Here is a 26,512-nt window from a genome sequence, read left to right as displayed (position 1 = left end):
CACCGAGTGGCAAATCCAAGGCAAAACCTCCCATGCATAAATGGCCTCTTTCTTTTTCTGTCTCCCTCTGTCCTTTTCTTTCTCTCCCTTGCTCCATTTCTTTCTCCCTTTCTCTCTCTTTTTCTTTCTTTCTCTCCCTCCCTCCCTTCCCTTTCCCCCTCCCTTCCCTTCTTCCCTTCCTTCCTTCCTTCTTTCCCTCCAGCGGCTTCTCCGGCACCCTCTGGGTCTGTGCGGGCGGAGGGGCGTGTAGTCCTATTCCACCTTTGAAGTGCCCACAAGCTATCTCCAAACACCTTTCCATTTGTCTTGATATGTAGAGAGAAAACACTAAGGAACTAGTTGCCAATCTCCAGGTACTAGCTGGAGATCTGCTATTACAGGTGATCTCCAACCAATAGAGATCAGTTCCCCTGGAAAAAATTGCCACTTTGGCAATTGGACTCTATGGCACTGAAGTCCTTCCCCAAACCCCACCCTCCTCAGGCGCCACCCCAAAAACCTCCCACTCATGGCGAAGAGGAACTTGGCAACCCTAGCCTCTCCCTCTGGGCCCCCTCTGGGGGTGGTATTCAGGTTAAATTGCCGCATTGGCACTCGGCGATAAATAAGTGGGTTTTTGGTTGCAGTTTGGGCACTCGGTCTCTAAAAGGTTCGCCATCACTGCTCTAGGCTGATCCTGCATTAAGCAGGGGGTTGGACTAGATGGCCTGTATGGCCTCTTCCAACTCTACGATTCTGTGAAGCTTTATGTGACTCACCTTTAACTTGGCTTCTGCCACCATGCCAAGGGAGTCAAAACCCAGCTTCCCTCTGGCCAACGTGTCACCTCTGCCTGATGTTCGGGTTAAGAACACAAGAAAGGCCCTGCTGGATCAGACCAAGGCCCATCAAGTCCAGCAGTCTATTCACACAGTGGCCAACCAGGTGACTCTAGGAAGTCCACAGCAACTAATATAATGGGCCTGCTCCTCTGATCCTGGAGAGAATAGGTATGCATCATGAATTCCAGTTTATCCCTGGTATGGAACACCAACACTGCTGGAGACCCAGATGACATTTATTACAGCCACCAAACAGACAAAGGTTACAGGACAACGGAAACTAACACCCCCCAGAAGAGTATACAGCTTTTTCAGTTCTGTATTTAAAAATATATTATATAGATTTCTGTTTCTCTTTCAAATATAATCATACATTTATTTCTCAGCCGAGCTTTGGATAGTTGAACGGACATGAACGTGTATGAACGAGTATGTCGTGCACGAGACTGCTAGCCCAACGGGTCAATCATTCGTGCCACTTCGCTAAAACCCACTCCCCCACCAAACACTTAACACAGAATCATCACCAACAGTACCACCGAATCCCTCCTTCCTTTCCTTGACCCCCTTTCCCAGGGCGTATTCAATCTATGCTGGACTAGTGGCCTGGCCCAGCAGGGCCGCTCTTATTTCATACATTCATAGGGATGCCAGGTCCCTCTTCGCTACCAGCTGGAGGTTTTGGGAGTGGAGCCTGAGGAGGGAAGGGTTTGGGGAGGGACTTCAACGCCATAGAGTCCAATGGCCAAAGCGGCCATTTTCTCCAGTGAACTGATCTCTTTTGGCAGAAGATCAGTTGTAATAGCAGGAGATCTCCAGCTACTACCTGGAGGTTGGCAACCCTATACATTCATTTGCAAGCCTATGCAAATACTTTCATGCTTGATTACTGGCTGATGCTTGTTTTCACCAACTCCACTCAATGCCGTTGTCCTTGGGGTGATACAGAACTACAGCTATGGCAGGCCGTCCGCATGTGCATGGTCTATGTTTCATGTTGCTGTTATCATGCAGTGATGAACCAGAGTTGCCAACTTTTACCTGCCCCTGGCAGCTGTGCTGTTAACAGCAACTTAACATTCAGCCATCAGCAGCTGATTGTATCCATCTCCATGTTGTGAAAAGCACAAAAGTAGGCCAGGTCAGTTTTTCCTCGCCAGCTGACAACGATAATGAATATGCCCATGGGAACCAGCTGCAGCTATACAGATATCAAACCAAAGTCCCTACAGGCACCAAAGTTTGGGGGTATGTTCAGCGATGGATAAATGAACCCCCAAGGTATGGCTAAAGACTGGTCTATACATGCAGCAGCGCATGAGGGGACCAAATTGGTTGCATAACTGATAGCTTATCTATGCATGAGTGAGTGCTCTGCTTCAGATTGGGGGGGGGGAGTCACATTTTTAAAAATCCCTCTTGCATAAAAAATCTCTGCTTGTAGAAAAGCAGCATAGCCTGAAGAAGGTTGAGTTGGAAAGGTTCTTTTTGATGTACTGGTTTTCCCATCAGGCGAGTTTCTTTTTTAAAGGTGGGAGAAATTGGCACCCACACTTGCAGTTTGAAGTACATGAGAACATAAGAAAGGCCCTGCTGGATCAGACCCAGGCCCATCAAGTCCAGCAGTCTGTTCACACCGTGGCCAACCAGGTACCTCCAGGAAGCCCCCAAACAAGACAACTGCAGCATCACCATCCTGCCTGTGTTCCACAGAACCTAATATAATAGGCCTGCTCCTCCGATCCTGGAGAGAATAGGTATGCATCATGATTAGTATCCATTTTTACTAGTAGCCATAAATAGCCTTCTCCTCCATGACCATATCCACTCCCCTCTTAAAGCCTTCCAAGTTGGCAGCCATCACCACATCCTGGGGTAGGGAGTTCCTCAATTTAACTATGCATTGTGTGAAGAAATACTTCCTTTTATCAGTTTTGAATCTCTCACCCTCCAGCTTCAGCAGATGACCCTGCGTTCTGGTATTATGAGAGAGGGAGAAAAGCTTCTCACGCATAATTTTATAGACCTCTATCATGGTCTCCCCTTAGCCGCCTTCTTTCCAAGCTAAACAACCCTAAGCATTTTAATGGCTCTGCATAGGGCATTGATAGGAACTGGAGAACCAGAGAGTGAAATCGACCCTGCAAGATCGGTTGTCAAGTGCCCTTTGTGTGACAACAGGGAGCTCAGTCTATTTTACCAATTGCTTCGGCTACCTCCTTCCCCGTTATTTCAAACTTTCCACTCTATCTGGCATTGCAGGGCTCCAGGTGAGGCCCAGCAAAGAGCAGCATTTCCTGCCACCCCCACCCTGCATGGCTCAAACAGCTGCATATTTTAGCTTATTTTTTCCCATCAAGTCACACCTGACTTATGGCAACCCCGTATGGTTTTCAAGGCAAGAGATGTTCAGAGGTGGTTTGCCATTGCCTGCCTCCGCATCATGACCCTGGTATACCTTGGAGGTCTCCCATCCCAATACTATCCAGGGTTGACTGGCCCAAGGTCACCCAGCATGTTTCCATGGAAGAGAAGAAGAAGGGTTGGTTTTTATATGCCGGCTTTCTCTACCGCTTAAGAAAGAAGACAGGTTTTTATATGCCGGCTTACCTTCCCCTCTCCACAACAGACACCAGGGAGTGGGGCTGAGAGAGTGTGACTAGCCCAAGGACACCCAGCAGGCTTCATGTGTAGGAGTGGAGAAACTAACCAGACTAGTGTCCAGACTAGTGTCCGCTGCTCATATGGAGGAGTGGGGAATCAAACCCAGTTCTCCAGATTAGACTCCACCAAACCCCTGCTCTTAACCACTACACCATGCTGGCTCTCGGATATTTTAGCTTGAATCAGACCAAAGGAAGTGTCATCCACACAAGCTATGTATTCCTTTTCTCCAAAGCGGATACAAAGAGAAGAAGCAGCCAGCAGGGGGGAAACAAACAGGGAATTCCAGTTTCCCCCGCTTGATCTTCGTCCTCTTCAGTTCCAAAAGAGAACCATAAAGGTTTTTCCTACAGTCCCGAGACACGCGACTAGCAGAGTTCTCCGGGCCATAACTTCAAAACAGTAAGAGTTCAAGTTTGCCAAAAGTGAACATAGTGCAAAGCAAGACAAAAATGAACTTAAAGGTTTTCTCAATTGCTGCCCCGAGAGGGGATGGGACGGCAGGCTGCTCTACGCGAGGTATATAGTGGTCTCCTCTCCCTCTTGGCCAGGTACCCTTCCATGGAGCTCCTCCCAAGAAGCAGACTCGGAAAACCAGTTTCCAGCTGGCAGAGATGGAGCAAACAGGTCAAAAAGTCTCATGAATGTGATTCAGGCAGGCAGGCAGTGGAGGGATAGAGCAGAAGTGACATTCACACAGCCGTCCAAAGTGAATTTTGCACACCACAATTGCGATCGCCTACCTTCCACAACACTCTAGGGCAGGGATCCCCACCATGGCGCCCATCAAGTGTTTTTAGAAAATGGGTGGAGCCACGTGGGCCTTTTGCCAGCAAGGGGCCATGGCTCAGTGGCACCTCCAGTTAAAGGGACTAGGCGAGTAGGTGATGGGAAAGACCTCTGCCTGGGACCCTGGAGAGCCGCTGCCGGTCTGAGTAGACAAGACTGACTTTGACGGACCGAGGGTCTGGTTCAGTATACGGCAGCTTCATGTGTCCATGGCTTCTGACAGGTTACAGATAGGGTTGCCAGGTCCCTCTTTGCCACTGGAGAGAGGTTTTGGGGGGCAGAGCCATAGGAGGGCTGGGTTTGGGGAGGAGAGGGACTTCAATGCCATCGAGTCGAATGCAAAGCGGCCATTTTCTCCAGGCGAACTGACCTCTGTCAGCTGGAGATCAGTTATAATAGCAGGAGATCTCCAGCTACCACCTGGAAGTTGGCAACCCTAGTTACTGAAGGTTTGACTAGCTATGCAAATTTTTTTTAAAAGTTGCTTTGGCAGAAGCTGCCACCACAGCACAAGGATCTTCACTGTGTGACTGAAGGTATTTTGTGGTTGGCTGCCACAGGAGGTGGCAGTACTAGGGTGGCCCGGTCCCTCTTTGACACCGGTGAGAGGTTTTTGGGGTGGAGCCTGAGGAGGGCGGGGTTTGGGGAGGGGGGGACTTCAATGCAATAGAGTCCAATGGCCAAAGCGGCCATTTTCTCCAGCTGAACTGATCTCTGTTGGCTGGAGATCAGTTGTAACAGCGGGAAATCTCCAGCTATTCCCTGGAGGCTGGCAACCCTAGACAGCACCCACCATGCTACATCAATACTCCAAAGGTGCCCACCGGCTCAAAAAAGTTGGGAACCCCTGCTCTAGGATACGGATGGATGCCAAGTAGCTGAATCATCTCTCCATATTCTGCATACTTTATTGGGAATAAATAAAACAGGGCCTTGGCCCATTTTAGAAGATAGGTCACCCTGACCGCCTCTGGCCAATCTGCTGGGGGGGGGGCGGAGGGAGGAGGAGGAGGAGGAGAAGACGACGTTTTCAGGAGCCAAACCTCCCTTCAAAAGATACCAAAGCTTTAAGTCTTGAAAGCTTATATCCTAAAAATCGTATGGGTCTGTAGGGTGATACTGGACTCGGATCTAGCCATTCTACTGCAAACCAACATGGCTACCCTGTGAAACATGCTTAAAGGTAGTCACCTTGCCTGCTCTCAGCTGGAGCACCTGCTGTTCCTTGGGGTATTTTCATCATTGGGAAGAATTTTCTAACAGTTACAGCAGTTCCTCGGTGGAACAGGCTTCCTCGGGAGGTGGTGAGCTCTCCTTCCCTGGAGGCTTTTAAGCAGAGGCTAGATGGCCGTCTGTCAGCCATGCTGATTCTATGACCTTAGGCAGATCATGAGAGGGAGGGCATCTTGACCATCTTCTGGGCATGGAGTAGGGGTCACTGGGTGTGTGGGAAGGGGAGGTAGTTGTGAATTTCCTGCATTGTGTGCAGGGGGTTGGACTAGACGACCCTGGTGGTCCCTTCCAACTCTATGAATCTATCGTATTTTACACCAAGGAACAGCAGCACGTGTTGTAGCTGAGAGCAGGCAACGTGACTCCCTTCAGAGGGTAGCCATGTAGGTTTGCAGCAGAATAGCTAGATTGTGTTTTTAAGTGTGGGGAAGGCCCTGGGCGTCAAGGAGATGAAGAGCTCTGCTATACCATACCAACTCTACAAAACCAATCATTTTGCTGGCTGTGGGTTGTAGGAAATATCAATCTCTCACCACCACCACCCGAATCTGCCAAATCCATCTCTTAGGCTGAGTCACCCAGGAAGCAACTCAGAATACCCCTTACCAGGGCTAGGCAACCATCATGAGCTCCCTTCTGCCTCGCTTCCCCCCCAGGACAAGATAAGTGGCCAGGAAGAATATCTATTTTTAGCTGGGGGGTTGATCTTGCAAGGCTGTGGAACACAAATGGAAGAGATGGTGGTTGTGGCCTGGGAAGGTGAAGTACATTCAAGCTTGATGGCATGTAGGGTCGGTCTCGACAAATGAAGGAAAAAATAAACAAAGGCAGTGGTGAACCTCAAGGTCCGACGAGATAGCCCTGGAAGGAGGCAGAGAGATGGGATGAACCGTCGGCTTTGGGGAATGGACCCCAATTCTCCTGAAGTGAAACTGAGCGGACGGCGTTCTCAATTGGCATTGCCCACTCGGTCAGGGTCTTCTGGCAGAAGGGCAAGCTGCCCTCTCACAGCGCCGGCCACCCCGAGAATACATTTTGTCCAGTCCGCCATTCTCCCAAGGCTTTAGTAGAAACAGCAGCGACCAGGACTGCCAGGATGCCGTTTCCTGAAGTCATTTGCATAAATCCAGATGCAGCGAGAACTCTGGCCTAGTTGCCCAGGTGTGTCCCGAAATAAATAAATAACTTTTTTAAAAATAAAACCTTCCAAGTGCCTGAATATGGAATTTACAATCAGCGGTCAACTTAGACTCCGGTTATTTCCGCTCTCTCTCTCGAAAAGCGTGTGCGTGATGCGATTGGCTGGGCGGGCAGGAGGAGGAGTCACGGCTGGGGGCAGGTGCTGCCGGCCCCGCCCACGGAGCGGCAGCTGATCTTGCGGATGGAGTGCAAGGCGACCGTGCAGCAGCCCCGCAGGAGGGAGCTGATATTGTAGATGGGCTGGCCTGGCCTCCTCTGAGTGCGGCAAAGCCAGGCGACCGTCGGCACTGCCGGCACCACCACGGCCAAGAGATCCACGATGAAGTGGCGGCTCCAGTAACTTTGGGGTTCTAGCGACGCGGCCGCCGCCCCTTCTTGGCTCGGCTCGGCGGCCTCCTCGTCTGGAGCACACATGACGCTTACTGACTGGCTTGTGGTCGAAGGCTGGTGCACCGCTGGGTTGTTGTCATCTGGCGACCTCAGGGAACCCGACGGTCCGGCGGGATCCTTGGCACGGTCTCCCAAGGCAACCGCCCCGGCCGAGTTGGGATCGGCGGCTGCCAAATCCCCGTCCCCGTCGGGGCAATTTTGGATGCGGATCTCTGAGTTGTGAGGCTCGGCACCGTTCTCTGTTTCGGACACCCAAACCAACGTGGGGTTGCCCGAACTGCACTCCTGGGACTTCATCACCTTTTCCAAGATAGTGTCGAGATCCGGCTGATAATGCACAAAGTCTGTCTGTATGGCTTGCTCCTGCATGCAGGTGGCCTGAACCGCAGCCTCCACGCTGTGTTGGGACCCCATCAGCTTCTCGTACGTGGAGCTCGTCGGCATCCGGGAGCCCAGGGTGAACGAGGTTTGCAAGGAGGTCTCGTCCAGGCCGCATTCCACTCCAGAGGACAACAGGCTGCTCTGCTCCATGAAGCCGCTGTCCGCCATCTCCTCCACAGAGATGGTCTGGGAACCGCCCACGTTCCGGTCGGCTGCCCCCTGGTCACTCAGCTTGGTATAGGTGGAGCTGCGAGTGAGCGAACGGGCAGGGGAGCCCCCCGCCGACTCCGAAGCCCCTTCCTCTTTGACCGTCCCGTCCTGCGCCACTTCCATGCTGTGCAGCAAAGTCTCCAGTTTCTTGTTCTGAACGTTGATGTCCACAAAGTACTTCTGCAGCCCTTTGTCCTTCTCGATGAGGTTGTTCTTGACGGTGTCGATCACCTGCTTCAGCTGCTTGATCTCCTTCCGGGCCTCCTTCAGAGCCAGCTGGGCCTCCACACGATGGCACTCTTCTTCGATCCAGTCCTCCTGCATCCTCGAGAGCTGCGTCTTTAGATCGTCAATCTCAGAGTCTCTGAACGACATAGGAGGAGGAGAAGAGTTGGTTTTTATATGCTGGTTTCCTCTACCTTTTAAAGAGAATCAAACCGACTTACAACCTCCTTCCCTTCCTCTCCCCACAACAGGCAACTTGTGAGGTAGGTGGGGCTGAGAGGGTTCGGAGAGAATTATGACTAGTTTTTTGTAAGTATACCCTTTCTTTGTGTTGGCCACTCATACACTTTTCCCTCCTCATAGACTTTCCAATCCCTTTGAAACTTCTTAAATTTAATATCTTTAAGTTATAAAAATAGTTTTTAGGTGTCCTTATGTAGAAGAAGGTTTTGGGGGTATAAAGCTTTTGAGAGTCAAACTCCCTTTATCTAATACAAGTTAGAATGGAGAGCTTTGACTCTCAGAAGCTCATACCCCCCAAACCTTGCTGGTCTCTAAGGTGCTACTGGACTTGAATCTAGTTGTTGACATGGAGACCTGACACCCGGTTCTATTGCCCACGGGACGTTGGCTGATCAGTCCTTCCATAAGGGCTGTCCTCTGTTGTTTATGCATGGGTACTTTCACTCACGTTCACCCCCTGTTCTGTCTCAGTTGTTCCTTGGAGTTATGCATGAGTTTCCCATCCATTAGAGATGACCTCACTGCCAGCCCTCGCAATGTCTGGGTCTTCCATCTTCCCTGAGCAAAGCCTGGGTGAAATCCCCATGCATAAGGCAAAGTGCAGGGCACGCAAGTTTAGTTTTGTTCACAGCCAGCTACAAGGCAGCATGTCCAGAGGCGGGGATTGAAATACTTCCTGCTTCCTCGGAGTTCTTTCTGAGCAGAAGAAAGCTTCTTAAAACCGAGGCTTGGATTTCTCTCCCCACCTTTCAGATTGCTCTATTTTTCACGTTGTTGTTCTTAAAATGCTTTTTTATGTGGCAATTGGGTTGGGGGGGATTTTTTCTCATGATAAGCACTACAAGTAAGCCAATTACAAAGCAGCATTTCAAGGGGCGGGACTTGATTTGAGCTTGGAGACTATGCTGGTGCATAGACTCCCAACAGGAAAGTGTGGGTCCAGCGAGCAATGAACCTCAGGTAAAACTCCCAGGCATATAGGACCCTTATCGAACACTGTGACCCTTGAGCTGCATGCAGAGTTTAAGTTCTAAAAAAAGAAAAGCCCCGATACCTTTCCTTGCCTGGAAAAACTCAAGAATTTAATCTAAAGCACTTCTGGATGTTGCAAGATGCTAGACTCCTCTTGTCTCAAAATCAAGCAACCCAGGCTATTTTACTGTCTAGTTTCTTTAGAAATCAAGTACTACACATTTGTCCTAATTCCAAATACTATATATAACCACAAAGTCACATGTGACAAAAATAATAAAAATATTTCCATATGCACCAGTTTAAAGCATGTCAACACAGAATTAATTCTGTATAAGAGTATATTAAACATGGACATGTACTTATGATATGTCAAACAATTGGATACTTACCAGATGCTACATGAAATAGAATTAATTCTGTGTTGACATGCTTTAAACTGATGCATATGGAAATATTTGTATTATTTTGTCACACGTGACTTAGCGGTTATATATACTTTTGGGAATTATGACAAATGTGTAGTACTTGATTTCTAAAGAAACAATAGACAGTAAAATCGCCTGGGTTGCTTTAATTTGACGCTATTATACATTAAGCAACTGAAGTCCCACCCCTTTTGTATTGCTGGACTCCCCTTGTCTGGCATCCCGTATCCAAGAGGCGTGGGTTTCAGGTGTCCTCAACCCCAAAACCCGAACGGCTCAGGTGCTGACCTGTCTTGCAGCCTCTCCTGAGTGTCTTTCAGCCGGGCCCTCAGGTGTCGAATACAGACCTCCTTCTGCTGGAGAGGGGTCAGGTACTGCTCAGGGGTCGGGGGTTTGATGCCATGGTTGTCGCTGCACAGCAGGTACTTGACCGGCCGCCTGGAAAGAGCAGGAGAAGGTCACTGAGGAAACCCGTCACAAGAACTCTCCCCACGCTTGTTTGGTCAAAAGTGAGAGGAGGGGGTTCCTAACATAGTGCCCATGGGTGGCATGACACCTTTCCTGATTCCCGCCAAGTGTTTTCAGAAAGTGGATGTGGCCCAGGGGAGCTGCAGTCCAGCAGAAAGAAGAAGAAGAAGAGTTGGTTTTTTATATGCCGACTTTCTCTTAAGGGAGAATCAAACTGGCTTCCCCTCCCCACAACACACACCCTGTGAGGTAGGTGGGGCAGAGAGTGTGTGACTAGCCCAAGGTCACCCAGCTGGCTTCACGTGAAGGAGTGAAGAAACAAACCCAGTTCACTAGATTAGCCTCTGCCACTTATGTGGAGGAGTGGGGAATCAAACCCAGTTCTCCAGATCAGAGTCCACTGCTCCAAACCTCCGCTCTTAACCACAACACCACACTGACTCTCTTTGGGATTATCCACGGTGGAAGAATAGTTGGTTTTTATATCCTGATTTTCTCTGCCTTTAAGGAGTCTCACAGCGCATTCCTGAAATGCACCGGTGGCCCAACCCAAAGACCTTAGGAGGCCGACGAAGGCCTCCGCCAGCGCAGGGGTTCACACCGCCCAGAAGGCGCACGCCGGCGTGAGTGGTCCCAGCGCCGGCATGCAGGCCTGGACGCCGGTCCCCGGCCGCTGCAGCGGTAGGTGGATCTGAGAGAGTTTGAAGGGAACTGTGACCAGCCCAAGGTCACCCAGCAGGCTTCATGGGGAGGAGTGGGGAATCAAACCTGGTTCTCCAGATTAGAGTCCGCCGCTCTTAACTACTACACTACAACATGACACAACTTGGAAGCTGTTCACTGGAAGCTGAAAAACAGGCACCTGCGTTTGCCGACATCCATCCCTGGATAGCTTCACTTCTCCCAGTCCCCACATAGTTCCCTTTTGTCACTACCTCGGCTTCTCCCTCCTCTCTCCCAAGTTGAAATTTAGATTGCAAGCTTCTTGGGATGGGAACCTGACTTTTTAGCGCCACCTTGCCTGGTTAATTCCATGTGCTCTGAGTCCCAACTGTGCTGGGCTTAACATTGTCTGCCACCTTTGCCAAAGTTCCCATTCACAAACCCAGCAACGATCGAGGCGACCAGTAATTTGGTTTTTCAGCAATGCCTTTAACCCCGGGTTAAAATGCAGCGAAGTAAGAGACACGTGAGACAACAGATGGAGAAATACAGAGGCGTGGCAGGGGAAGGAAATCTGATCAACACTGAAGACAAGGACAAACCTTGACCCGCACATGGTATGTTTGGTTTGCCACACATCAGCTTGCAAAACTACAGATCCCAGAGAACTCTCCCTGTATTTGCCCACAATTACCACACAAGACCACTGTCTTTAGAGAGTGAGACCCGAAGTGGGTTCCTAGAAATATACTAAGGGTGAAAACACATGGGAGGTTTTCATTGGATTTGCCACGCTCTAGTTGCACGTTTTCCCCATCTGAATTCTCAAAACTCTGCATGGGAGCTTATTTTTGAGTTTTGAGAAAATGTGCATTTAGAGAGCAGCAAATCCAAGGCAAAGCCTCCCATGCGTCTTCATCCTAAGAATACATAATATGGAAATAAAATACAGCCATTCTGTTCTGCGTCGTGCAGGGAAGAGATCTCTCTCTCTCTCTAGGTCTGACAACTAAACAGGCTTGCTTAACAGAAGAAGAAGAGTTGGTTTTGATATGTCGACTTTCTCTACCGCTTAATGCAGAATCAAATCGGCTTACAATCCCCTTCCCTTCCCCTTCCCACAACAGACACCTGTGAGGTAGGTGGGGCTGAGAGAGCTCTAATAGAACTGTGACTAGCCCAAGGTCACCCAGCTGGCTTCGTGAGTAGGAGTGGGGGAAACAAATCCAGTTCACCAGATTAGCCTCCGCCGCTCACGTGGAGGAGTGGGGCATCAAACCCGGTTCTCCAGATCAGAGTCCACCGCTCCAAACCACCGCTCTCAACCACTACACCAAGCTGGCTATAATTGTTATATATTCTGTTTCTCGTTATTATTATTATTATTATACAATAAAACATGAAAAAGTGATTCCAGGAGAACTCCGAGGTTGGCAACCTCAATTCTGCAACTGCAATTCTGCAATTCTGGTGTAATTGTGGTGGGTGTGCCTCTAAGCTCGAGGGCGCCCCCTGGTGGCACTCTGCCTTTGTGGGCGCCCGGGGTTACCTTGGGGTGGGGCTGCTGTCGCTGCCCTTACAGGAGCCGGAGTTGCTGCTGCTGCTGAGCGAAGAGGTGCCATAGGTGTCCCGCATGCTCACGGGCGGGGAGGGGCGCCTGGAGGCAGGAAGAAGAGGCTGTTTCTCCGGCGGAGTGAGAGGGGCCGCCGCAGGCTTAAAGAACGAAGCAAAGCCACTCCTTCCGTAAAACTCACGACTTCAAAAACCACCAAAAGAAAAGAGGAGAGAGAGAGACACACGAATACACAAGACGGGGACAAGGAAAAAAAAAGAAAGGGAGGAAGAAAAGGACAAGAACAAACAAGCAGGGTTCAAAATGGGACACGGCAAAAGCGGTTAGTGAAGCAGCAGCAAGAGCAGGACCCACTGAAGAGGGCACTGTAAGCCCCCCCACAACCAATGCAACCCAGCAGGAGCTCTCCAGGTCCCCCCCAACTCTGCTTGCCACTACTCAGAGCAAAGGAAAGGCCCCCGAGAAAGCGGAATGGTGGGAAAGTCAGGATGGACCCCAGAAAGCACTTCTTCATACAGTGCAGAGTTAAACTGCGGAACTCTCTGCCAAAGGATGTGGTGAGGGCCGCCAACGTGGAAGCTTTAAAAGGGGGTGGGCAAACTCATGGAAGATGGGGCTATCGATGGCATGTGAAGCTGCCTTCTGCTGAATCAGCTCCTTGGTCCATCAAGGTCAGGATTGTCTATCCAGACTGGCAGCCGCTCTCCAGGGTCTCGGGTAGAGAGGTCTTTCACATCACCTACCTGCCTAGTCCCTTTAACTGGAAATTATGGGGATTGAACCTGGGACCTTCTGCATGCCAAGCAGAGGCTCTACCACTGAGCCACAGCCCCTCCCCAAGCCCCACCCTCCTCAGGCTCCACCCTCAAATCTCTCAGCCCAGAGTTGGCGGTCTGACACCTAATGGGGGGGGGGTCAAATACAAAGAGTCTCTGGTGATTTCTCCCGTCTCTTCTTCCAGCTCTCCAAGGAATTCTGCACCATCGGTATGCAGCTTTCTCTGTTGTTGGACTTAAATGTTTTGCTGAAGTTGACTTTCGTAGCTGAAAAGCACAGCTTTGTGTCCTATTCTCCATGTGCAAGGTAAACGATTCCCCCCCCTTTATTTCCCAAATACGCTGAAAACAGGCTGCATATCCTTCTTTAACGTACGTCAATTATACCCCACCTTTCTTCTGTCGGGAAGAAAGGTGGAGTATAATTGATGTAAGTTAAAGAAGGACATGCAGGCTGTTTTCAGCATATTTGGGAAATAAAGGGGGGGAGCCCAGTGGTGAAGAGTGGTAAGCTGCAGTACTGCAGTCCAAGCTCTGCTCACGACCTGAGTTTGATCCTGACAGAAGGAGGTTTCAGGTAGCCGGCTCAAGGTCGACTCAGCCTTCCATCCTTCCAAGGCAGGAAAAATTGGGATGTGACATCACCCCATGGTTCAGTAATGACAGGTGTTTTCACAGGGGACTACCTGTACCTTTCCCCCCCCTTCCCAATGGGGACCCAAAGTGGCTTGTATTGTTATCCTCTCCTCCATTTTATCATCACAACTACCCTGTGAGGTAGGCTAGGCTGAGAGCGTGTGACTGGCCCAAAGCCACCAACTGAGCTTCCAGGGCTTTGAACCTGGGTCTCTAACCACTACAACACACCGGCCCTTGAGTGTGCCCCATCCTCCAGAAATATTAATACAGAGATTTCCCAGACTCCCAAGAAAGATCTGCCAAGTATCTGATAACAATATATCAATAGGGGAGTGGTACCCGAAGCACATATCTACAGAAAAAAATGCCACTATACACCTGAATGTGATCAATTATATAATTACAAAAAGGTGATTTATAATTCCAAATGTACACTTATAATATTCAAAATACTTATGTCCAAACAATGCAAACTAACCATACAGACCTTGGAGAAAGAAAGGCTGATACCATAACAGCGTGGTCTGCCAGTTCAAACAGAATAACCTGCTTGGTAACACAATTAGAATCAGAGAGACTAAATGAAGCAGTCAAGATTTCCCTGTAAATAGCAAGATATAAAGCAACAGACTTCTGATGAAGCTGATGCGAAAAGAACATAATCACAACACCTTGTATGGATATTTCGCATTGTTTGGACATAAATATTTTGAATATTATAAGTATACATTTCGAATTATAAATCACCTTTTGAAATTATATAATTAATCACATTCAGGTGTATAGTGGTATTTTCCCCCTGTATACATAAGCATCTGTTAACAGCTGGGCACACCCTTTTCTCTGGGATAGAGCCGAATTTTTGTTTTTACTCCTGCATCAGTGCAGGCCTGCCTTCTACGCAGAGGTGCAGGGACCATGCAAGAAGTCAGTACCTTGACTTCCTGCCTGATGTGCTTACATGTAACTGTGGCGGGGGCCTGGCTCGGATCCAAAGGTGCTACACAGCGTAGCCAAGAGGAAGCTCCCCAGAACAGCCAACAGACTATCCTTGCTGCTGAAGAAGCGGAAGCTCCAGTGCCTGCCTTTGGCAAAGCGGAACTGAACTGCAAAATCCCAGCGTCAGTTCCTGCAGGGGAGGGCTTGTGTGGGCAACTCGTACATGCATATAATGGTAGGCGTGAGCGCAACTGCTGTGCTGAAGTGTGAGCCACGGGCATGCAACGCTGGATTGCAGCAGCTCCCAGAGACAACCTTCCCCCTCCTTCCCGGGGGTCTGCGTTAAGACCCGTGCAGCGACCAACATCGGTTCTTTCCAAAAGGAAGGGAGATTCCTTCCTTATTGCTCTCTTCGCTGCAGGAAGGCCTTGCATAACATATGTAAGAGGTGGGGTAGGAAAGTCTTTGGTGCAAATCCTTTGCTGTGAATGGCCACAGAAGACCAAGGAAGCTCTGGGCCATCCGCAATGAGTAGGAAAAACATTAAATCGTATTCACCTTCGGGATCCTGTGGAGGGCCGCCTGCTCCCCGGCAGGGACATAGCAATGGAACAGCAAGGCCTAGCGGTGGAGCCAACCCCACCTAGAACGAGAGAAAGAAAGAAGAAAGGAAGGCAAGAAAGAGAGAGAGGAGGAAGGAAAAAGAGAGGAGGAAAGGAAGAGAGAAGGAAAGAAAGAAGGGAACAAAGAAAGAGAAGGAAGGAAAGAAAGAGAAGGAAGGAACGAAGGAAAGACAGAGGAGGAAGGAAAAAGAGAGAGAAGGAAAGAAGGAAAGAGAGAGAGAAAGAAAGAAAGAAAGAGAGAGAGAAAGAAAGAAAGAAAGAAAGAGGAGAGAGAGAGAGAGAGAGAGAGAGAGAGAGAGAAAGAAAGAAAGAAAGAAAGAAAGAAAGAAAGAAAGAAAGAAAGAAAGAAAGAAAGAAAGAAAGAAAGAAAGAAAATATCCGGGTGAGAAACAGTCACAAGTCTATCTGGTAATGGTTAGATTTAAACCTAAGGTCCTCTTCTCAACCACACTGATATTCCTGTTTGGCTACTGAAATATTGCAGCTGCAAAACCTTCCCTTCCTTGGTGGATTTTAAAGTTTAGTTAATTAATCAGACAAGCAATGGGGAGAGGCTGCGGCTGGGTGGTAGAATATCTGCTTGGTAAGCAGAACGTCCCAGGTTCAACCCCTGGCAACTCCAGCTGAAAGGATCTGGTAATACGTGATGGGGAAAAATATTGAGCTGAGACCCTGGCTCAGGGGTCTGCTTTGCATGCAGAAGGTCCCAGGTTCAATTGCTGTCACCTCCAGTTAAAACAGGACCAGACAGAAGGTGACGTGAAAGACCTCAGCCTGTGACCCTGGAGAGCCACTGCCAGTCTGAGTAGACAATACTGACCTTGATGGACGGAGGGTCTGATTCAGTAGAAGGCAGCTTCATGGGTTCGTATGAGCCCCATATTTTTAAGGCCCACCCTCTCCTCCTTTCCCGGTCGATTGTTTGTTGCTCTATCAACATTTGGTGAAGGAAATAAGCACATTGATTTTCCCATGAGAGCCGTTTGCTACTTGGCTCGGTTTTATTAGATACATAAAAGCTTTCGCCCCATTCTCTACTCATCCGGTCCACCTTTCATGACGTTCTTATGTTTGGAGGAAAATCCTCCAAGACATCTGCACGGGCCAGATGTGTTTTTTCTCCACCTGAACCAGCTCGAAGAACGAACACGTTAATTACAGCTCAGCTCCTGATGCCCGCTGAGACAATTCCTGTTACCAAGGCCCTCCAGAGACAAAAAGGCTGCAATGAAAGTCAGGTTGTGTTAGGCAATCAGTAGCATGTTGCAGGATCACGTGCCTACCAACAACCCTTTCCACTCTGCACCATTCAACTCCCCACTGTGGTGGGGGGGACACACAGATGGGGCTGCCTTATACTTTCAAGTGGGTAGCTGTCTTGGTCTGCGCGACAAGAGCTGGATTTGAGTCCACCTTAGAGACCAACAAGATTTTTGGGATACAAACTGATTACACATTGCATTGTACCTCTGCATCCTGAATCCCTTCTTTGCAACACCCCTCCCACTTTCTGACTGGCATATAAGGGTTCAGGGACCTCACATGAACACATGAAGCTGCCTGATACTGAATCAGATCCTTGGTCCATTAAAATCAGAATTGCCTGCTCAGACCAGCAGCGGCTCTCCAGGGTCTCGGGCAGAGGTCTTTCACATCACTTTACTTGCCTAGTCCCTTTAACTGGAGATGCCAGAGATTGAACCTGGGACCTTCTGCACGCCAAGCAGATGCTCTATCACTGAGCCACAGCCCCTCCCTGGGTGGCAACCCCCAAACAGGTTGTGACTCCTCCCCGGGTGGCTGCCTCAGGTGTCTCGCGGGCCAGATAAGAGCTCTCAATGGGCCACAGCCCCTCCCCAAAATTCCAGTCTTGAACACATGAAGCTGCCTTATACTGAATCAGATCCATGGTCCATCAAAGTCAGTATTGTCTACTTAGACCAGCAGCGGTTCTCCAGGGTCTCAGGCAGAGGTCTTTCACATCTCCTACTTGCCTAGTCCCTTTAACTGGAGATGCTGGGGATTGAACCTGGGACCTTCTGCAATCCAAGCAGATGCTCTACCGCTGAGCCACAGCCCCTCCTCCATGCGTATTTGTATCTGATGAAGGAGGCTTTAATTCTTGAAAACTTACACACCCACACACACACCCAAAAAATCTTGTTGGTCTCTAGGGTGCTGCTGGACTCAAATCTAGCTCTGCCTTATACTGAATCAGACCCTTGGTCCACCAAGGTCTGGAGCATCTTGTCTGACTGGCAACGGGGGCTGGAGAACTGTGGTTAATCTTCAGTCTACAGTGGCACAACTATGGTTAGAGCTATTAGGGTTTACATTTACTCCAGGATCTAAAATCAAGGCACTCAGGAAAGCTACATCTATACCCACCCAAACGGTGATAGGGGGATTTTAAGATATTTATGGGACCCCCCCCTTTCAACTGGGTAACCTTAGAGGACAGGTAAAGCATATTTATTACATTAAGCAAGAACAGCAAGGTGACAAAACCTCAAAGTTTGGTTTGCAACAAGCATGAGTCCAAATAACACCCCCCTCACACTAACTGCTTATATCCCAGCGTGGTGTAATGGTTAAGAGCAGTGGACTCTGATCTGAAGAACCAGGTTTGATTCCCCACTCCTCCACATGAGCAGTGGAGGCTAATCTGGTGAACTGGATTTGTTCCCCCACTCCTTTACATGAAGCCTGCTGGGTGACCTTGGCTAGTAGTCACAGTTCTCTCCAAACTCTCTCAGCCCCACCTACCTCACAAAGTGTCTGTTGTGGGGAGAGGAAGGGAAAGTGACTGTAAGCCGGTTTGAGACTCCTTAAGGTAGAGGAAATCGGGTATAAAAACCAACTCTTCTTCTTTCCAGTGACTATAGGCCACTGAAACAGCCATTGACTAGTCAACGGGCCATCGGATAACACTCAACTGTACTTCTGGGGTTGGGTAATTAATGCAGAGGAAGCAGCAGGCTGAATAAACCAAATGGGGCAATGGAGCATTGCCCACAAAACCCGCTGCTGTTTTATGCCAAGTTCAGCCACTGCTCATTACTCGTCAATTACAAACAGAGGTTTAGCCAGACACAGCTCAGCGTTCTCAGTTGAGCCCCCAGGAGTCAGGGACTCTTGTGGAATCAGTTCTCGAAGTGTCTCCCTTTGCTGTATCCCTGCAAGAATTCTTCCCATCCTGTAAACAAAGATGCCTCGAGTTCTCTCCGCCAAAAAGAAACCGTGTTGAGCTTCACAATAACTTGGGAAGAGGGAGGAACAACACAATGGAAACGTTTAGCCAATTCCAATCTTCAGTTGCATCCCGTCATTCCCAAGAATGAATGCTAGCGGGAGATAAGCAGGTGGGGGGGGGGAGCATCTCTAACTGTGCATGGAAGTCAGCCTGCCTCTCTTGATAAAAGCTCCCGAGTCGATAAAGCCAGCCTCCCCAGGATGCAAAACAGCAGGGCGTTTGGCTAATGCGCCAAGATTAGTCATCGCCCAGCTCATTTGGATGCTTACAGGGAGCGAACAGCCGCGGCAAAAGTGAAGCAAGCTGCTGACTGCAGCACCAAATGGGGGAAACCCACTACCCTGGCAGTATCAGAAACCAGCAGACAAAAGGAACGTGGTAGCGGTGGGAAGCACTGTCAAGTCATTGAACACATGAAGCTACCTTACACTGAATCAGACCCTTGGTCCATCAAAGTCAGTATTGTCTACTCTGACCGGCAGCGGCTCTCCAAGGTCTCAGGCGGAGGTCTTTCACATCACCTACTCGCCTTGTCCCTTTAACTGGAGATGCCGGGGATTGAACCTGGGACCTTCTGCATCAAGCAGATGCTCTACCACTGAGCCACAGCCCCTCCCATAAGCTGACTTATGGTGACCCAGTAGAGTTTTCAAGGCAAGAGATCTTCAGGGGTGGTTTGCCATTGCCTGCCTCTGAGTAGAAACCCTGGACTTCCTTGGTGGTTTCCCATCCAAGTACTAACTGCGGTACACTGCATTGGTCAGGCTGCACCTGGAGTAATGTGTGCAGTTCTGGAGGCCTCACTTCAAATACGATGTGGACAGAATGGAGCGGGTGCAGAGAAGAGTGACAAGGATGATTAGGGGCCTGGAGACCGAGCCCTACGAGGAAAGGCTGAGGGAGCTGGGAATATTCAGTCTGGAGAAGAGGAGTTTCTCTTGAAGTATTTGAAGGGCTGTCACTTAGAGGAGGGCAGGGAGCTGTTCCTGTTGGCAGCAGATGTTAGGACTCACAGTAATGGTTAAAATACAGGCAGAAAGGTACCAGCTGGATATTGGGGGGGGGGGGGTTTCCAGTAAGCATTGTTCAACAGTGGAATCAGCTACCTATGGAGGTGGTAGCTCTCCCTCACTGGCAGTCTTTAAGCAGAGGCTGGACAAGCACTTGTCAGGGATGCTCTAGGCTGATCCTACATTGAGCAGGGGGCTGGACGAGATGGCCTGCATGGCCCCTTCCAACTCTATGATTCTAGGGCTAACCCTTCCTTGTTTCCAAGATCTAACGAAATTGGGCTAGCCTGGGCCATCCAGGTCAGGGTCAAAAGGAACACCTGTATGTGTGATTTTGCCATCAGGTCACGTTGACTTATGGCAACCCCATAGCGTTTTCAAAGCAAGAGATGTTCAGAGGTGGTTTGCCATTGCCTGTCTCCTTGTGGGCCGAGAGAGTTCTGAAAGAACTGTGACTGGCCCAAGGTCACCCAGCAGGCTTCATGTGGAGGAGTGGAGAATCGAACCTGGTTCTCCAGATTAGAGTCCGCCGCTCTTAACCACTATACTACGCTGGCTGGAATGCAGAGAGGAAATTTTGGCAGCAGTAAAGCTTAGAGGTGGTATGTAGATGCAGTAAGCCTGAGATTCAAGAAATACCAAAATGGAACAGTTTGCAAGCAACACAGGGGGTGTTTTTCACATGTGACTGGTGAAATCCTATATCACAAGGCACCTTGAGTTCTGCAAGGGAGAAAGGCAGCTAATAAATATTTTAACTAAATAACATAACTAAAAGGATTGTTTATTTGCAAATGGAGTAAAGCTTACTTGCAAATGGAGCAAAGTGAAAGACCAGCATTGAACATCAGGCACTAAAGATTGATTTTTAAATGTTTTTAGAGAGAAAAGCAGGAAGGCAGCTTTACAAATGTGTTTAATGGGTTGGTCTGCATCCCCTGTGAACTAAAATTCAATGCTAATTTACACATGCCTGTCCAATCTCTCACTCGCAATAACACCAAGAGACAACTTTCACATGTGAATTTATTTACTACTATCATTTATAGCCTGATCACTAGCCCACAGCGGCTCTTAAAGTAGCTTGCATAGAATTACTCGCCTAAACCACAAAGGAAAACACTAGCTCAGCAAAAACAACCAGTCTTTTTAATTCCACCTGGCAAAACCCTGAGGCTGCCAAAAGAATTTTCTAACAGAGTGGTTCCTCAGTGGAACAGGCTTCCTCAGGAGGCGGTGAGCTCTCCTGCCCTGGAGGTTTTTAAGTAGAGGCTAGATGGCCATCTGTCAGCAATGCTGATTCTATGACCTTAGGCAGTCCATGAGAGGGAGGGCATCTTGGGCATCTTCTGGGCATGGAGTATGGGTCACTGGGGGTGTTGGGGGGGAGGTAGTTGTGAATTTCCTGCATTGTGCAGGGGGTTGGACTAGATGACCCTGGTGATCCCTTCCAACTCTATGATTCTATGTTTCTATGAAATGATTTTTACCCATCTCCTAGAAATCAGGATGGGAGTCGTCTGGATACTACCAACTAGGGCTGCCAATCTCCAGATGAGGCCTGGAGATCTCCCAGAATGACAGTTGATCTGCAGACTACCGAGATCAGTTCCCCTGGAGAAAATGGCTGCTTTGGAGGGTGGAGTCTATGGCATTACATTCCTGCAGAGGTCACTCCCCTCCCCAGGCTCCACTCCCAAATCTCCAGGAATTTCCCAAACGGAGTCTGATGAAGGGAGCTTTGACTCTTCAATACTTATACCCTGAAAATCCTATTGGTCTCCAAGGTGCTACTGGACTCGAATCTAGGCTCTTTAGTGCAAAACAAAAGACGGAGCAAAATATCCTCTCAGACTACCAATCGGTTTTAAAAAGAACAGCAAGAAAGAATAAGATATCTAGGAGAATTAGTTTCTCCATGGTGACAAATGACATGGGAGGAATTGAAAAAGAATCCACGAAAAATAGGAACAGAAAAATTATTATTGTCCTGCCAAGGCTATGGTGGTGATGAAGCGGGAACGGAGCGAGACACATTCTGCAGGCCAGCTCTAGCAAAGAATTACCCACATTTTTTCTCCATCATGCAAAACTGAAATGTCCAAATGCTGTATGTATAAATGTCTTATTAATCAGACCACTGAGGGGAAGGGATGTGGCTCAGTGGCAGAGCCTCTGCTTGGCATGCAGAAGGTCCCAGGTTCAATCCCCAGAATCTCCAGCTAAAGGGACTAGGCAAGTAGATGATGTGAAAGACCTCTTCCTGAGACCCTGGAGAGCTGCTGCCGGTTTGAGTGGACAATACTGAGTTTAATGGATCAAGGGTCTGGTTCAGTACAAGGCAGCTTCATGTGTTCACTGAGGACTGAGCCTCAAACAGATATTTCTGGGTTTCCACCTGCAGGGTCTGTGTCACTCGGTGGCCAGATTTTAAGAACAAGCAACTATTATTATATAAGGAAGCAACAAGATACATTAACTTCAGACTGTATGCCAGATGGAGAAAATATCAATTTGGATGCAAGTCCCCAACATGTTCTACTTCTCAGAAGGAGTCTCTCGGAAAGGGTACCTTGCCGACAGAGAAGCATACATAGACCCACTGCTCTTGAAGGAAATATATTTGTTAAAACCTGTTAGCTGTTTGCATCCAATTTAAGATATTCTGTGTTTAGCACCAGTTGGAGGTTGATTCTTTTTTAGTTCTTAGTAAGGCAGCCTGAGAGCATGGCCTAGCCTAGCCTGCTCTCAGAGCTTAGAAGCTATGCAAAGCTGGCCATGGTTAGTACTTGGATGGAAAACCAACAAGGAAGACAGGGGTTGCTACACAGAGACAGGCAGTGGCAAACCACCTCTGAAAGTCTCTTGCCTTGAAAACCCTACAGGGTCACCATAAGTCAGCTGCGACTTGATGAAGAAGAAGGAGAGTTGGTTTCTATATGACGACTTTCTCTACCACTTAAGGGAGACTCAAACCGGCTTACAATCTCCTTCCCTTCCCCTCCCCACAACAGACACCCTTTGAGGTGGGTGGGGCTGAGAGAGTTCAGAGAGAATTGTGACTAGCCCAAGGTCACCCAGCTGGCTTCATGTGTAGGAGTGGGGAAACAAATCCAGTTCACCAGATTAGCCTCTGCCGCTCATGTGGAGAAGTGGGAAATCAAACCCGGTTCTCCAGATCAGAGTTCACCGCTCCAAACCACTGCTCTTAACCACTACACCACGCTGGCTACCTACGTATTTTTATCACACCAGGGATCCTGGAGGGGTTTTTTTGGCCATCTTCTGGGCATGGAGTAGGGGTCACTGGGTGTGTGTGTGGGGGAGGTAGTTGTGAATTTCTTGCATTGTGCAGGGGGTTGGACTAGATGACCTTGGTAGTCCCTTCCAACTCTATGATTCCAACTTTCTCTGGTGTGCATCCTCTGTTCAGTGGGCAGACCTGAGAAAAGCCAGCTTTGAAACTGCACCTTCCTAAGGCTTGCGTTCATGCTGCCAGCCACCTAGGGCTTGCGAAGATAAGGTGGGGTGTCCATATTTTGAATAAATTAATACTGCTAAAGCCAAGGTTCTGTGTAATGGGCTGCCCTCAAAGACTTGGATACCTAATGTAGAATTTGCAATCCGGAGCATTTACATTCTTTGCTTCTCTCTCTTTCTGGATAGTTTCTAGTCCTTAAGACTAGAAGTTATACATGAAAATACGTGTGCCATGCCTGGTGAAGGCTGCAGATGTTGAGCTGGGGATGGATGAGCATGATCCCCAGGGGTCAGCTGCAAAATGATGTGCTGGATTGGAATTAATTCCCGTTCCAGAATCCAGCATTTCTCCGGGCACGTAATTTGTATCTTAAATTGCTTGTATGGATTTATGGCTACGATCGTAAGTAACACTCAGCTGGGGTTTTGTCCTCTTCCCTCTCTTAGGCGAGTTGCTTCTGCAGATCCATCCCGAATCCCGTTTTCTCTCCCTTGTTCGCAGCTGCAGCAAAGGACGGTTTCACATTGCTGAGTCACTGCTCTGCCGGTGATGACTCATTTTTCTGTCAAGGAGCCTTGATAATACTCCTGTTCTTCTCAGCCGTAGAAGTGCTAGGAGAGCAGCTGCTGTGTCCCCCCCCCCCCCGGTTGTCATTTTATTTTGTTCCATAGAATTAGCAGGCTGTCTTGTTGTTTCTAGTACAGAGGTGGTGGAGGAGAGACAAGGCCAGGGTATTGTTAAAACTCCTGGCTGCCGCAACCTGCAAAGTCTTAAAGCAAGAAGCAGATTTGCGCCCTTTCTCTCTCCCACACACACACATACATGCACACACACATGCATACCTACGCTGTCCCTGACTGCAGCGTAGGGCTGCCAACCTCTAGGTACTGAAGATAATGAACAGCACGTGGGCTCAACAATAATATAGCAATTCAAATTGAATAAGGTTACAACTCTTTGTGTATTTCAAATTTTATGTGGGCATTTAACATTCATGCCCCATTTTTATAATGTGTGTGTGTGTGTGTTAAGTGCCGTCAAGTCGCTTCCGGCTCATGGCGACCCTATGAATGAAAGTCCTCCAAAATGTCCTAACTTTGACAGCCTTAGGATTTTTATAATGCCAAACTGATAAACAACAAACAAATGATACAGCATGAAGCAAAACCCCCAAACTGAGTGATACTCTTAAACAGAAAAGACTTAATACAGCCTGAAATGGTCCGGTAAACAGACTCCAATTACAATGCAACTCAAGGTCCTTGGGCAGCCGCCCCGTGCGTGAGTTGCGTCTCTAGCACCCGAGGAAAACCTATTGCAGGTTCAGTATGAAAGTGGTGACCTCGAAACCGAGGATTGCTAATTGGATTGCTTAACCTCCAGGTACTAGCGGGAGATCTCCCACTATTACAACTGATCTCCAGCTGATAGAGATCAGGTCCCCTGGAGAAAATGGCCGCTTTGGCAATTGGACTCTATGGCAGTGAAGTCCCTCCCCTCCCCAAACCCCGCCCTCCTCAGGCTCTGCCCCCAAAACCTCCCGCTGGTGGTGAAGAGAGACCTGGCAACCCTATTGCAGCTGGGGTTGCCATTTCCTAGTTAGGGAATTGGGGGTGAAGCTTGGGGAGGGCTGAGTTTGGGGAAGGGAAGGAGCTCAGCGGGGTATACGTAATGCCATAGACCTCAGCCTCCAAAGCAACCATTTTTTCCTGGGGGAACTGATCTCTTGTCTGGAGATCAGTTGTAATTCCAGGAGATCTCCAGGCCCCACCTGGAGGTTGGCAACCCTAATTACAGCCCACTCACAGCCAGCTGGAAATCGGTGAGAATAGAGACCAATCTGCATAACCCCACCATCTTGAATCTGAGGAGGGGCCGTGGCTCAGTGGAAGAGCCTCAGCTTTGCCATGCAGGTTCAATCCCTGGCATCTCCAGTTAAAGGGACCAGGCAGGTAGGTGATGTGAAAGACCTTTCTCTACCTGAGACCCTGGAGAGCCTCTGCCAGTCTGAGTAGACAATGCTGACTTTAATGGGCCAAGGGTCTGGTCTGATGTGATTCAGTATGAGGCACTCGGAGTGTGAGGAGAGGTGGAAAAGAAATATTTTTAAATAAATAAACCCCACCTAGGCGTTATTTTCTTGTCATGCTAATGTGGGACAGCGATCCTGCATTAGTGTTATGAGAGAGCCTGATTGCCTTTTCCAAGTCATTATTTTATTATTATTATTATGCACAGCTCTCTCCTGCCCATGACTCTGCCCACAACAATCCCATTAGGTAGGACAGGCGGAGAAATGGTGACTGTCCCAAAGGTTCATGGAAGAATGGAGACTTGGCCTGGGTCTCCCAGGTGATAGTCCAACTCGACCACGCTGGCTCTCAAAAATCAATTTACAAATACCTGACTGGCGTCTGTGTTCAATATACTGACAACCTATGAGTGTGGTGCATAATCTTTGTCCCTATTCAAGCCCTCAACTCCTTCCCAATTGTAAGGAGGAGTCCCTCCCTTCCTGCAACCCTGGTGAAGAGGGTTGTCAAGGTGATACCAGACAAGACTTAAGGGACCATCTGATGCTGCTGTGGGTGGGAGAAAACACGAAACGAACTCCGTCTGACATGTCACTCAGCTGATGCACCGCTTCGGTTTCAACTAGAAATAAATATTTGCCACAGCCAATATTAAGGTGGGCCATGAGCCAACAAGAAATGTTTCTTCGCTACCTGCGATACCCACAGGACAACCACAGCCTAGATATCCCCAGTCTGTAATTTTAGGACAGTGGGATATTTATCTATTAAAATATGTGTGGTGTGCAGAGGGGGTGTTTAAGGAGTTATAAAATTTAAGGACACAGTCAACTATAATCAGGGCACAGCTCTGAAAGACTATCAATGCAGTTTTTAGCAGGACCACATTTTTTGCATGATAAAGGCTGAAGGGCAGAGGTGACCGGAGAGACATTGATACAGCATTTTGCATTGTCTCTCTGAACCCTGACGCCTTTCTTTGCAACACCCATCCCACTTTTAGACTGGGATATAAGGGCTCCTTAGAAACATGTTGAAGGAGGGTGTTACATATACCATGGACTGCCAAAAAAACAAATCAGTGGGTTACAGATCAAATCAAGCCTGAACTGACCCTAGAAGCTAAAATGACTAAACTGAGGCTGTCGTACTTCGGCCACAGGCTGAGAAGGCAAGAGTCACTGGAAAAGACAATCATGCTAGGAAATGTTGAGGGCAGCAGGAAAAGAGGAAGACCCAACAAGAGATGGACTGACTCTATAAAGTGTGAGGACTAGATCAGTGGTTCCCAAACTTTTCAGGCCACCGCCCCCTTGGGTCCACAAAACCCCGGTGCCCCCTACCCAATCAAACAACACAGTTGAAGGGGCCCACCTCTAGCACCCCCTTGCTGCCCCCTTGCCTCTTAGTGCCCCCCTAGGTAATCCCACTGCCCCCCAGGGGGTGGTACCGCTCACTTTGGGAACCACTGCTATAAAGGAAGCCACAGCCCTCAGTC

At 48.8% G+C, this 26,512-nt stretch overlaps 1 protein-coding gene and 1 non-coding gene across 2 annotated transcripts; both read right to left on the bottom strand.

Annotated features, from left to right (window-relative positions):
- Positions 1–6,830: 6,830 nt before the first annotated feature.
- Positions 6,831–15,216, bottom strand: SNPH (syntaphilin). Its single transcript, XM_056845392.1, has 4 exons — positions 15,173–15,216; positions 12,237–12,443; positions 9,845–9,994; positions 6,831–8,052 (listed from the first exon to the last, which is right to left on the bottom strand). Exons 1-4 carry the CDS (start codon positions 15,214–15,216, stop codon positions 6,831–6,833), a joined length of 1,623 nt encoding a protein of 540 aa, XP_056701370.1.
- A 3,817-nt stretch (positions 15,217–19,033) lies between these two features.
- On the bottom strand, positions 19,034–19,103 carry TRNAS-UGA (transfer RNA serine (anticodon UGA)). The gene has a single exon. It is a non-coding gene; the product is annotated as a tRNA-Ser (tRNA).
- Positions 19,104–26,512: the final 7,409 nt, after the last annotated feature.

The sequence above is a fragment of the Euleptes europaea genome, chromosome 2 (genome assembly GCF_029931775.1).
Source record: "Euleptes europaea isolate rEulEur1 chromosome 2, rEulEur1.hap1, whole genome shotgun sequence".
Taxonomy (NCBI): domain Eukaryota; kingdom Metazoa; phylum Chordata; class Lepidosauria; order Squamata; family Sphaerodactylidae; genus Euleptes; species Euleptes europaea.
Note: the sequence above shows the minus strand (reverse complement) of the source record. Positions and strands in the feature narration are given on the sequence as shown.

Bases quoted from the DNA above. Each gene is read 5' to 3' on its own strand.
- SNPH (XM_056845392.1), bottom strand. From the start codon at position 15,216: ATGTCCCTGCCGGGGAGCAGGCGGCCCTCCACAGGATCCCGAAG. The intron at 12,444-15,172 runs GTGAATACGATT...TGGTTTTTGAAG, and splicing joins CCCTCCACAGGATCCCGAAG to TCGTGAGTTTTACGGAAGGA. The intron at 9,995-12,236 runs GTAACCCCGGGC...TGCTCTTTCCAG, and splicing joins GACAGCAGCCCCACCCCAAG to GCGGCCGGTCAAGTACCTGC.